At 40.9% G+C, this 14,061-nt stretch overlaps 1 protein-coding gene across 4 annotated transcripts in view; it reads right to left on the bottom strand.

The window, feature by feature from the left end:
• SPECC1 (sperm antigen with calponin homology and coiled-coil domains 1) overlaps positions 1-14,061 on the bottom strand; it is a 315,868-nt gene that overhangs the window by 55,530 nt on the left and 246,277 nt on the right. For 3 of the 4 annotated variants that reach the window (XM_031656993.1, XM_031656992.1, XM_031656994.1), the window contains 4 exons: positions 12,911-13,056; positions 11,651-11,751; positions 5,441-5,522; positions 1,737-1,893 (listed from right to left, as the gene is read on the bottom strand). In XM_031656993.1, coding sequence (XP_031512853.1) covers positions 1,737-1,893; positions 5,441-5,522; positions 11,651-11,751; positions 12,911-13,056 — 486 coding nt within the window. Of the gene's footprint in view, positions 1-1,736; positions 1,894-5,440; positions 5,523-11,650; positions 11,752-12,910; positions 13,057-14,061 lie in introns of those variants that run through there. The other variant, XM_017950416.3, reaches the window with a different exon arrangement.

Here is a 14,061-nt window from a genome sequence, read left to right as displayed (position 1 = left end):
ATACACAAAGCCTTTTTGTATGCATTTCTGGTATGAAGAAAAGGGCAATTTCAGAAGAGCACTAATTCTGGTCCTTAAAAGCTCTTTTGATTGTTTAAATCTCTTGCACATAAACAGGACAGTATGTAGTATCTGGGGCTTTACATTAAACCTATGAAACACATGGCTTCACCTATTTGGGTCCAAATATATGCTATACTCAAAGGTGTAACAAGACCTGAATTTATTCAGGCTTTTATAAATCCTTCTATAATACCCATATTTGTGATTATATTTATTAAAAAGCTATTACTCCTAAACTAGCCAATTTTGTATATTAATCCATCTACTCATTCATAAGTTTTACTAAGTGAAATACGATGTGTGTTGCACAACGCAAGGGGCTGGAAGAGATACCAAAATGTAAGTTGAACATTTACTGTCCACTAAATTGTAGCATAAATGGAGACAATGGCATGTACTGTGCAACAGTGTTCCACACTACAGAGCAGTACAAAAATGAAACACCCAAAAAAGTGTAAGACGCCAAAGTCAGAGAAGGGATATGTCGATGTGCCAGGTGTTAGGTACAACTTCATGAAAGGTTTGACCTTGAAGGAGAAGCAGTATTTAGGGTATGAAAGGAGAAAAGAAAAACGATTCAGGCTAGAATCTTATACATAAAGACTTGCAATAAGAAATGGTCATGTTATATTACAAAGGCAGAAACTAAAACAGGCTCAGGTGGAGGGAGGGACGGGGTCATTCTGGCAGTGGGTGGGGTGGTGCTAAGTCGTGAGGCACCTAGAAGACCAGGATGAGGAGTGCGGATGAGATTTCTGCAAGGTTTGCGGCAGGATGTGCTCAGTGCTTCAGAAAATTAACCAACACAGAGAAGCAGGGAAGACACTTGGGAGAGAGGAAGCAGCTGAAAGAGGTCTGCTGTGGCCTTGGTGACCAGGGGCACTGGAAAGGGAGGAGGTGACAGAGGTGTGGGAACAAAGACCAGCTCTCAGTGACCATCCTGCTGGTCTTGCCATCCTCTCCCTCTGCCAACTCCTCCTTCACATCCCTGTGAAAGTCCTTCTTAAACACTGATTTCAAAATGCCTCTCCAATCCTTAGATGCCACTGTTTTGGGATGAATCCTCCTTAAAATGCAGGTCCAATCTCACTGTACAACCTCAAAATCCAAAACAAAATCCCACAAACTTGGTGGTACCCCAGTGCTTTACCAAAATAACACACAAACCTCTTCCTTAGCAATGAAGACTACTTACTATATGCCTTCCAGCTGGAATGTCCTAGTCACCTATCCATCCACCCAACAAAAACAAGACAAAGAGCTTGTTATGCATATGTACGGCAGGGTCCCTGCCCTCAGGAAGCCCACAGTCTAGTCCAGACACATGACACCACCCACATTCCCTGAACACTATTCCACAGCGTGCTTGTAATGGTACCTTTAGAGCCCTTGGCAGAAGCACCACTTCTCTCTAGACTTCTTGATCCAACTAACAATCTCTCAAGACTTTGCTTATGCAGTAGTGTTTTTTACAGCCCTTAATTCCATTTTGCACACTACTACTATCCACTGTCCTCCTTTTAGGCTTGCCAAGAGCAGGCACAGTATCTTAGTCATTTTCATGCAGGAAATATTTGTAGAAGTAAATTTGGCCATGGGGACAAAACAGAAGGAAGCATAAAAGGTGATTAGCCCAATGTTTTTCTGATTTCTTATTGTTTGAAACACGATACCTGAGTTTGCTTTGTGGTTTCCATGCCCTGGTGGAAGCACTCAGCAGTCTTGTGTCCCCAAAGCCCAGAGACGGGGGTCTGCTCAGTGACTCCAGTGAGGGACTCTTGCGGAGGTGGGGGTCTGGCTTCAGGGTCTCAGTCCTTCCTTTTAGAATATCTGTGGGAACAACCACATAATCATCCATTCCTGAAGAAGCAGCTCTTGACTGCCATCATGCTTCATTCTCAAATACAATTACCGTTCTCATTTTATCCTCAACTACAAACATATATATCATTTCTGAAGTAATAAAAATGCAATAGGGATGTGGATTCTACAGGCAGGACCACTACATCATTTATAGTATCTAATGCCAAATCAACCTCTTGTTCAAAAACTACTGTGAATTTCAAGATGATGTCACCAGAGCATTACACCAAGCACGTGCCCTTCTAATGGCCTTGTGCAAGTGCCAGCAAAGCCAGCCCTGTCCCCAGGTAATATCTTTTAATTGACAGACATCTGAGAGAGAGTGGCAGAAAAATGCCTCATGTGATGATCAGATCACAGGCAGCAGTAAACAAGAAGCTGGGAACCAAGAAGAACTACTTTACAAGAGAAAAGGCCATTCTAGCCATAGGGCCTGGTTCGCTAAAAAAGTAGAAATCACCCTTTCAAGGCTCTTTTCTGCTGTCATATTAGTCTGAGTCAAAACAGTTAATGAAATGAACTGAATCCTCCAGATGATACTTATTTTTCTTTTTCTCTTCTAGAGACAGGGTCTTGCTGTGTTGCCCAGGCTGGATTTGGACTTGACCTCCTAGTGATCCTCTGCCTCAGCCTCCCAAGTAGCTGGGACTACAGGAGAGTGCACCACCATGTCTAGCCAGATGATATATCTTAAAGGACCATAAAAGTGTGGAATAGGAGAAATTTTTTGAGATTGTCTAGTTTATATTTATAGAGGAAACTGGAGCTCAGAGAACTAAGTGCCTTGTTCAAAGCTACAGAGCAGACAAGGGACCAGGATGAGCCCACAGTTGCCACCCATGACCTGTGAATAGTCACAGAAGAAGAAAATCCGTCTACAGCTCACAGCCACCATTTAGGGGCAGTAAAGTTAGGACTGAGGCTAGTCAGCTCTAAATAGCAGAGAAAAATAGTATTTACATCCAAGAGAACAACAAGAATAGCACATTAATCTTTGGTTTCTGCAGCTTCCAATGACCTCAATGTTGACAAGCAATTGCTGGGGATTGCTGGAAGCAAGTAATTGTCACTGCGATCCTTTGCTGTAATAACAGTAAATAGAATCATCCAAGCAGACAGGTGCCTGGTGGGGGCTAAGTAGGGAGGGCTGTCAATGAGGTATTAATTTCAGAGCAATAAGCTATTGTGGTCTCAAGTTCAGTACGTATCTTGTCAACTAAAAGAATGGTTTCTTGGCCAGGCATGATGGCTCATGACTGTAATCCCAGTGCTTTGGGAGGCCAAGACAGGAGGATTGCTTGAGGCCAGGAGTTTAAGACCAGCCTGGGCAACTTAGTGAGACCCTGTCTCTAGCCCCCTAAAAAATTTTTTTAATTAGCCAGGCATGGTAACATGTACCTCTAGTCCCAGCCACTTGAAGGCTGAGGCAGGAGGATCATTTGAGGCCAGAAGTTTGAGGCTGCAGTGAGCTATGATAAAGCCACTGCACTCTTGCCTGTGTGACAGCAAGAATCTCTCTCAAAGAAAACCAAAAAGAATGGTGTCTCCACACAATAGGAAACTTTAAGGCTAGTGGAACAGAGAGAAGACACAAATATTATCTACCAAAGGCTTACCTAGTACACTTAAAAATGGTTGATACGGTAAATTTTATATTATGTGTCTTTTACCACAATTTTTCAAAAACCCCACACCTATCACTATGTGTGCAATCAAGTTATTCCCTCTACACAGCAAGCATGGGGACTGTGAGTCAAGTGGGCTTCCTGCTGTGCTCTGGCCTCCTCCACTACCCTCCTAGTATGGGACACTCAGGACTGGTCTCCTGGAGCATAGACTCTCTCATTTCTCTACATCCACTGAACTCTGTCTCTGTTCTTACACTCTTGACTTTACACCGGCCTTTGGTCTTCATTTCCTTCTGCTGGAAAGTCATTATTATGACTTGGAGTGCCGTATAAACTTTCATCACTTCTTTAGAAAGCTATGACTCAGAGCAATCACCAACCTCAGCAACAAGAGGCACAAGGTAGAAAGAATCAGGAGACTTCCTGGCCCCAGAGCCATCCAAAATTGCTGCAGCCTTTATAAGTCACTGAATTTCTGTAGGGCTTGAATATCTTCCACATAGAATTCGAGGAATGGGCTGAGATCATCTTCAAATTCTCAATTGTCAGTGTTTATCCAACTCTAAAATCCTTATTTAATTCCATGAAAAAGCAAAGAAGATTCAGAGCGGAAAGTTCCCTCATAGAAACAACTACTTTAAGAACAAGCCTGATTGTGTTTGACCAAGATCTGAAGGAAGTACAGCTGTAGAAATTTTATTTTATGCTTAGAAACAAAAGGATTTCTGTCTATGTGATCCAGACTTTTGGCTTTCTATCCTTCCTACAGGGAACAGTAAATAGTCCATTCAGTGTTCTCTTTGCCTTTTTTATTTCCTAACAGTGACCACATAGACACATACATAGGTTCTAAGCCCCATATTCTGGACAACCTTAACCTCCCACTAGGCTCAAGCACTGTTGTCCTTTTAGTTCTGGGCAGGTGAACTGGGTCAGCAGAGAACAGCAGGTGAGATGTGCATGGCAAACACTTCCACAGCGCTCGCCACATGCCCAGCATGTTCAAGGCACTTTAACATGCTAACTCAATCCTTGATATGATCCTAGGAGGTGGACGGGATTATTTCCATTTTAGAGATGAGGAGATGAAAGCACAGAGAAGTGGGGTGATGGGGCCAAAGCCAGGCTGAGCAGCAGTGCTGAAACTCAAGCCCACATGTTCCTTCCTGAAGGCTGCTTCACATCAGCCTGTGACACAGGAGATGCGGTGTGAACGCAAATGTGATGGGGGTCGGGGACTGCTGAATGCAACCTCCACTTTACAACCAGTATTTGAGTTAAAACAAAACAAAACAAATATATATACACACACACACACACACACGGTGTAATAACAGGAAGAGGACTGCACTAAAAGACAAATACCTTTAAAGAGGCAAATTTTAAGAATTGCGGAAGCAGCAGACAAATTCAAAATCAGGGAAGTTTTTTTTCCCTTAGTTACTTTTTAAAGATGAGAAAATACGCTCTTGAGATTCAGTTAAAAAATAACATGTCAGGCACAGTGGCTCACACCTATAATCCCAGCACCGTGAGAGGTTGAGGCAAGAGGATCACGTGAGGTCAGGAATTTGAGATCAGCCTGGGCAACAAAACAAGACCATGTCTCTAAAAAAAGAAAAAGAACACAACAACAACAAAATTGGGCCTGTCTCCCTAGCACAAGGACACTGAGAAGTGCAGCTGGCAGGAGATAGACGCTTTTTCCTTTTGTCAGCTGCACTGCTTCATCTAATGTCCATGACGTGTACATTATTCAGGGGTTGAAATCACTTGCAAGAAATGCCACTGATTATTTTTCTAAGCTCAGTTTCATGCAAAGAAATGAAGAAAAGTTAACTGCACGGAAAGATAAGTCAAAAGTTCTTATTGCTGACATGATTTACCTGAGAGGGGAAGGTCGGGAAGGTCCAAACGTTGAGTCACCCCTCTGCTGGCTGGCCGCATACTGCTGTAAGTCGAATGCCTCTGTAAAAACCAGGAGGACACCAGCACGGTGAGCTCATAACATCAAGAACAGAACAAACACAGATGCGTGTGTGTGCATGCGTGTGTGTGCAATAGTTCTTAAACACAGTGGAATAACCAGGGGAGTTTTTAATTAACTCATTTATTTGAATAGGTAATACACGCAATAGACACTATCCTCAAAAGCAATAAAAAGGGCAAATAGTGAAGAGAAAGTCTCCTTTTCCTTCCCATCTCCCAGTTCTTCTCTCCAAGGGCGATCATTATTAACTGGCTTTGTGAATATCTTTCCTGGAATGTTCTATGTATATTCAAGGATGTTTGTATAAGTATTCTATTTTTAATGGTCAATAGGTATATGAATGGATGCTCAACATCACCAATCAGGGAAATGCAAACCAAAACCACAGTGACACGCCACCTCACATTTATTAGGAAGAGCATCATCAAAAAAAAACAGAAAGAGAACAAGTGTTGGTGAGGAGGTGGAAAAACGAAACTCCTGTATACTGTTGGTAGGCACGTACAATGGTGCAGCCATGACACAGAACAGTATGGAGGTTCCTCAAAAAATTAAAAATAGTACTACCAAATGATCCAGCAATGCCACTTTTAGGTATTTATCCAAGAAAATTGAAAACAGGATCTCAAAGAGATATTTGCACTCTCGTGTTCACTGCAGCATAATTCACAACAGCCGAGACGTGGAAGCAACCCCAGTGTCCACCACCAGATGAACGGATGAAGAAAATGTGGTACAGAATATACAATGGAATATTATTCAGCCTTAAAAAAGAAGGAAATCCTGTCCCATGCTACAACATAAATGAGTCTTGGAGACATTATGCTAAGTCAAATACGCCAGTCACTGAAGGATAAGTGTGGCATAACTCTATGTACGTGAGGAATCTAAAGTAGTCAAAATCACAGAGACAGACGGTTGAGTGGTGGCTCCCAGAGGCCTCAGGGAGGGGAAGTGGGGAATTGTTCCGTGGATACAGAGTTTCAGTCAGGCAAGATAAAAATGTTGTAGAGGACAAAAAGATGGCAACAATAGACACTGGGGAGTGCCAGAGGAGGGGGAAGCAAGGATTGAAAACCTGTTGGGTACTATGCTCACTACTTGGGTGATGGGATCAATCATACACCAAACCTCAGCATCCCACAATATATCCATGTAACAAATCTGTACATGTACACCCTGAATCTGAAATAAAAGACTAAATTAAAAACAAAAAATTTCTAGAGACCTGCCATACAATATTGTGCTTCGAGTTAATAATACCCAAAAATTTGTTAATAGGGTAGATTTCATGGTGCATTTTTTTACTGCCATTTAAAAAAGCATTTCAGAATGCAAGTCAGCATGATATTATTCAAGGAAAAACCTTGAAAAACACCCTCTGTTTTTCTAGAAACACAAATGTTATCATAGCATTACACCGTTTTATATACTGTTTTGTTTCTTTCACTTACTGTATCTTAGAGGTCATTCTATACCCACCATCACCCACCATCTTGGCAGCTTTCCATGAAAAGTGCCTCAAGAGGCCAAGCAAGTGGCTCTGGGCCAGATGGCACCACCCATCTGTGAGACCCTGGGTTGCTTAATTCTTTGTGTCTTATTTTCTTTATCTATAAAATGGCAATGATACTAAAGGTACTTACCTCAGAGGGTTATGGGAGGATTAAATGAGTTAAATCCAGTTAGAACAATCAAAACACAGCCCAGCACATGGGAAGCATTCAGTAGATCTTAGCTATTTTCATTACCATAATTTATTTTACTGATTCTCTATTGATATTGATATTGATATTAATATTAGGAATAATGCTGCAATGAACATCCTGGTACATTTGTCTGTGCAGGGCCATTCTGAGGCTTTCCAGAACATTCTTTCTCTTAGAGGCTCTACTTCATAGCATATTAAACACAATTCCATATATCTACATCCCACAAAAATATAATGATCATGGTATACAGTTTTCAAAAGTAGTTTTAAATCTTGCTTTTGAAGTTGGCTGAACAAAAGTGACAATATGGGGCATTCCTACCCCATTCGCAATCTTGTGGGAAAGCGTCCAGTATTCCACCATTAAGTATGATATTTGCCGTAGATATATAATAAAGACCTTTTATCAGATTAAAGAATTTCCCTTCTATTCCTAGTTTTCTAAGAATTTCCATCAAGAAAGATATTAATCTTTATTGAATACATTTTTCTGCCACCTACTAAGATAACCATATTCTTTTTTTTTTTTTTTTTTTAAGATAGAGTCTTACTCTGTTGCCCAGAAGTGCAATGGCACGAACCCAGGTCACTGCAACCTCCGCCTCCCGGGTTTAAGCCATTCTTGTGCCTCAGCCTCCCAAGCAGCTGGGGGTTACAGGCATGTGCCACCACACCCAGCTAATTTTTGTATTTTTAGTAGAGACTGGGGTTTTGCCATGGTGACCAGAGTGGTCTTGAACTCCTGGCCTCCAGTGATCCACCTACCTTGGCCCCCAAAGTGCTGGGATTACAGGCATAAGCCACTGCACCTGGTCGACCATATTCTTTTTATACCTTTGTTAATGTGGTGAATTACTCTGGTTGGCTTCAATAGTTAAAACCACCTTCCATTCCTGGAATAAACCAAACATGACATGATCTTCGTCATGTTATCTCTGAATAAGGTTTTCCAAGATTTTGTTCAGGATTTTTGCAAAGAGGTTCGTGAGAAAGACTGATCTTTTAATTTTCTTGTCTATTAATGTTCTTGCAAGAATTAGGGATGAAAGCTATGCTGACCTCTTTCCTAGTCTCTGAATTTACATAAGATTGACATTATTTCTTCCTTAAATGTTTGGAAGGTTTCATGGTGAAGCCACAAGGGCCTGGCATTTCCTTTAAGGAAAAAATATAAATTATAGATGATTGAGATTTTCTACTACTCTCTCCTATGTAAGTGTAGCAAGTTACATTTTTCTAAGATTTTGACTATTTCATCAATATTTTCTAATTTATAGCACTAAGTGTAACATATAATATTCTCTTACTATTGCTTTAATAATTATGAAATATTTAGTGATGTATCCACTTACAAATTCCTGATACAGGTAATTCTGCATTAGCTTTTCTTGTCAGGTGTTTTGAATTTTAACAGCCTTTTAAAAGAACAAACTCCATGCAGAACTCCTTTAAATAATCTTTTCACTGCAAGTATCCTAGGAAAAAACATACGGTTTTGTTGGACTGAAAGCATCTTTCTTTTGTGTTCACCTTTGAAGGGTATTTTCACCAGGTACAGCGTTTTGAAGCATATTTTCACCACGTAAAGGAAAGCAGGTTTCTTTCAGCATTTTGCAGATGTCATTGCATTGTCTTCAGGGCTTCCATCATTTTTGTTGAGAAGAAAGATGTCAGTTTTGCTCTTGCTCCTTTGACATTAAGGTGTCTTTTTTCTTTTGGGTGCTTTTAGGATTCTTTCTCTTTCATTTCCAGCAGTTTTAACCTCATGTGTCTAAGTAGTTTTCTTTATACTCATCTCACTTGGGGTTCATATTGTTTCTTGAAACTGGGCTTGACATCTTTTATCAGTTTTGGAAATTCTTGATCATTAGCCCTTCCAATATTGCTTCTGCCCTTTTTCTCCCCTTTTGGGGACTCCAATTACACATGAGATCTTTTTATTCCATCCCATATGTTTCTTATGTCCTTTTCTCTATTTCCTATCCTTTTTCTCTGTGCTTCAGTTCAGATATTTATACTGACTTGTCTTCTGTTCTTTAAGTCTCTCCTTAACTGTTTAAGCTACAGCTAAACTTTATTGAGTCTTTAATTCGGGTATTTTATTTTTAGTTATAAAATCTCTAATGGATTCTTTTTTATAGATTGTGGTTTTCTGCTGAAATTCTCTACCTTGTCACTTATTTTGTTGACAGCATTAATCTCAGGTGTTTTAGGGTCTATGTCTAATAATATCAATATCTGAATCTTCTGTGTCTGTTTCTATTGCCTATTTTTTCTCTTGGTTTTTCATCATTTGGTATTATCTATTTGTATGCTCAGTTTTTTGTTTTATTTTATTTTGAGATGGAGTAGGCTGGAATGCAGTGGTGGATCTCGGCTCACCACAACCTCCGCCTCCTGGGTTCAAGTGATTCTCCTGCCTCAGCCTCCCGAGTAGTTGGGACAACAGGCGCACACACCATGCCCAGTTGATTTTTGTATTTTTAGTAGAGACGGGGTTTCACTATGTTAGTCAGACTGGTCTCGAACTCCTGACCTCATGATCTGCCTGCTTCGGCCTCCCAAAATGCTAGGATTACAGGTGTGAGCCACTGCACCCAGCCATGCCTGGTATTTTTTAAAGTTACTATATGACATTGTACTTTTTAAAATGTGACTATAATTTAAGGATCTAGATGATGTAATTGTCCTCCAGAGAGTATTTACTTCTGCTTCCAGAAGGCAGTTAAGATAGGGGAAGAACATCTAAATCCAAACCCATGTTTCTATGAGTTTTAAGACTGAACAAATAGAAGACTTCCTTAAGATATTTAGGGAGAATATTTTAATCATCTAATAGCTAGGAAGACATTTTAAGGCAGGAAACAAAACAAAATCTTAAAACACAACACAAAAATGTAAAATTTCTCTTTAGTAAAAGATAACTATTAATATGACGTTAAAAGATAACAAAGGTAATACAATTACATATGAAAAAATGTTAAAAAGCACAATATATCAAGACTTCTTACAAAATGGAAAAAGACTTCAAAAGAAAAGCAGGCAAAGTATGTAAGTTTCCATACAGACATACAAAAGATAAATGGCCTGTAATCATATGAAGAAGTGCTCAACTTTACTGATAAAGTAAAACAAGATACTATTGTTCATTTACTTAATCTTCAAAATTTATAGACAGTGTCAAAATTCTTGGAAAATAGTACAGTGAGTGGGAGGGCAAACTGAAGAGCAATGTGTCTATCAAGTTTTTCAACATGCTGGAAGAGGTCAAACACATTTCCTTTTCTAGGACCCCATTTTCCTTTACTAGGAATCAATTTGTATATCTCAAGACAGGCTCACTCGACTCCATCATCATCTCTTTGTAGGGTGACCTATTGACTATAGGGGACTGGGAAGCTAAAGGGTGTACTTGGCAAACTCCTTTAAAGCTTGGTTCATCAAGTGGCCGAGCTTCTGTCAAACAGGCCCCCTCTCAGAGGATCTGGAAGGTGCAAGGGAGTGGAAGGCTTCCCTTCTGCAGCTTCTCCTGGAAAACATGGCTGGGAAGGCACTCGCTCTTCTGTGGCAGGGGAGCAGAGGTTCTGGGGAGTGTTCCACCGTTTTCTGCTCAGTATGGGGCAGGCACAGAGTCTGCTTTGCTGGCATGGACTGCACCTGTGGCAGTGTAGTCACAAGGCTGATCCTAGATCTTGGTAGCAGTGGCAGTCCCTGGGTAAGCACCTAGAGAAAGACTTCCTGATTCTGGCAGAAACAGAAGCCCCTTTAATGGGCTAACTTTCAGATGCTCTGGGAACCTTTCCTGGAATCTCAGTGCAGCCTAGACCTTTCTCCAGCCCTCAGTACCAAAAGCCCTGTATTAAATTCCTTTCTGCTTAACTACTGTGATCTCTGATATTTACAAATGAATCTTGATATATCCTTATTTAAAAAGTAGCCCCATAAGTGGTCAAAAATTTGCATCAGTATCTTCACTGTATTGTTTTTTGTATTAAGTTAAATCCAAAAACACCTAACTTCTATCAGTAGAAGAGTGGCTAAATAAATCACCACATATTATGTAATCTTTTATAAAAAAGAATTGTTTCTCCAAATGTTAAAATTTGAAGACATATTCCTTCATTCATTCAACAAATATTTACTGAACTTCTACTACAATGTGGCCGTGTGCCAGCCAGTGTTATAGACAAAACAGCAAGCAAAATGAACAAAAATATCTGACCTCATGAAGCTTACATTCTGATGATAAAGTGAAATAAGTATTGGAATAATGCATAGTGTAATCCAATTTACAAAACACACACACTCTACACACACACTAATATGTGTAAAGAAAAACATCTAGAGGGATACACAGCAAACCATAAGCAGTGGTTATTTCTGGGGCTCATCTACCTGCATTGGAGAGACAGCAGCTGCTGGAGCAGTCCTCACTGGTATCCCACTTAGGGGACTTCTGGGGGTCTTATGGACAGAAATATTCTGTCCAGCTCCACCTGCCAAGAAAAAACATAAGAACATGTATATGCTGTTCCACTTCAAAATAGCATATAGTTGTTCCTGATTTCTTGTTACTTTTTTTGGTGGCTTAAGGAGTATCCGTATTTAGCATAATATTTACTCTATTATCCTTTTCTTCTCTGGACTAGAGCTGCATTGGGGAAACAAGAAGGGAAGAGTTAGCTGAGTGGAGGTCAGTCTTAGATGAAGGATAGCTGAGCAAAAAGAAACTGTATAAATAATGAGATGCCTAGAGAAGGAAGCAACAGAAAAGTTCTTGTACAAATTGTTAATTCACTTCCTGTCTTCACAGACATGAAAGACATTCACAGACATTCATGTCTTTGAATATGTAGAGCCTAGTCTTAATCTAATTTAGGTGCAAACAATTTTAGCAGAGACAACCAGGTACATCCTAGGATTAACTTTTACTACAGTCTCCCAATACAATGGCATGTTTGTTGCAGTCTGGGGAAGAAAGATATTGTTACTGTGGACAGATGCACATTCTGTTTCTTCTATTTGCTATGTTTACGTGTACAGTATATGTATGAAGTATAGTTACGCATCTTTCTCATATAGGAAGATAAGCATGACTAAAGGGGAATTGTGAGACCATCAGACAATTCCAGGAAAAGCTGGGAACACACCTAGATCAGGAGTGACAGATTAGCACAGGTGCTCACGTACAAGACCAGAGAGAAAAACGTCTAGCAGGTTGCAAGATGGGGATGGCCAGGGGTGCCTACAAGAGGGCCAGGTGCACAGATGTGATGCCTCATTTCCTAGGAGATGAAGTCTCCAGCTGACCCTTGTAATTCTCATGAGATGACAAAAAGGCAAATAGCAGTGACCTGAATTTAATGGCTATAAGAGGCAGAAAAGAAAGGTAGCAAGGCAGGAACTGGAGGGAAGGAAGAAGTAGAGAGGAAGAGGCTGCATTTGTGTTATTCACACACCAGTCTCTCCATTAGTGTCTCCCCGGAGCCTCAGCCAGGCTCCTGCATGCAGTGGCTACATGTGGTAGGACCTGGAAAGCGCCCTGGTGGTTGTAACAACATAGGGCCAGGGTGGAGTAGAGACAGTAGACATAACAAATGTCGGGCCAAAGTTTGAATTTGGAGCTTTGCTTATAGAAAAACTGTGATCAAATACCTGGGCGTCCCAAGTCAAATGACTTGATAAGTGACTTAACGGTGGTTGCCGACTCCGGGGGTGTTGGAGATGTTCTGCTAACACAGACACCAGGCCACCGACCAGCAGCATCGACCTCAGGGGACTCTGACTCTTCATCCACAGGTCTGCATGGCAAAGAGCAAATCAGATTGAAAAGGTGGAGGACATCCCCATGGGAGAAAAAGACACAGAGGAAAACAGAACTGATGTGGAGGAAATAAACGAAGCTGGAAGGGAAATTCTGAATTTAACAACCTGTTTTCTCTACCAGTTTGCATCTTTAGGGAATAATGTAGGCATTGTTCTCAATTTTTAGAAGAGTTGTTTTCTTGGGAAATGGTCAGAAATAGTTATTTTTATATGTAGAGTGACTTGATATTAGCTTCAGATAAAAAGTGTGTATGGCTACTCTGCAAATTGTGCATTTTTTCTGAAAAAATGCAAATGTTATTGATCATAAATATTTCGTCTACTGTCAATGGTGAATGCAGTGGATTGGCTGCCGACATGTGCTCTAACCGCCATGCAGTACACAGAGTTTGGAAAGATGAAATCTCACAGCTCTCCTGCAGCTGGGATTTTGGGTGTGATTTAAGTTCTACCAATGAGAAAGACTTGGGCAAGACCTGGAGTGGGACCTGGATCAGAGGAAGAGAGGCAGGGCACAGGGCATTCACTATGTAGACAGAGACTGTAGAAGAGACAAGATGCTATGGTGCTGGCAACCGCGGTGGCAGCTTTCCAACTGGATGGGCAGCTTTCTGAAGTTAAGGCTCCTGTCCTGGTGGAGGGAGCAGGTTCCCTGGTGGTTCAGGTCTGTGTGGACTTTGGGAGCTGCTCCTGGAAGCTCAGCCTTCCCAACAATTCTGCAAATCATATAACACCTTTCTGCCTAAGCCAACGAGAGTGCGATCCATTATACATGACAGAATCCTGATTCAGACACTCTGCCTTCTAAGCATAAGAGTGGTAACAGCACTCTAAAATCACACTGCAATTCTGCACGAGGTGAAGCTCCTGCTCTCACCCAGGTTTCCTGGTGTGTTCTTCATGAGGCTTCTAGACTCATAGAAAGTATTCTATGATAGATCATTGACCCAATCCTCAATCCTCTCATGCATGGCTTCCTC

Source organism: Papio anubis, chromosome 17 (genome assembly GCF_008728515.1).
Source record: "Papio anubis isolate 15944 chromosome 17, Panubis1.0, whole genome shotgun sequence".
Lineage (NCBI taxonomy): Eukaryota > Metazoa > Chordata > Mammalia > Primates > Cercopithecidae > Papio > Papio anubis.
The sequence above is the reverse complement of the archived record's forward strand: the minus strand, read 5'-3'. Positions and strand labels throughout refer to the sequence as shown.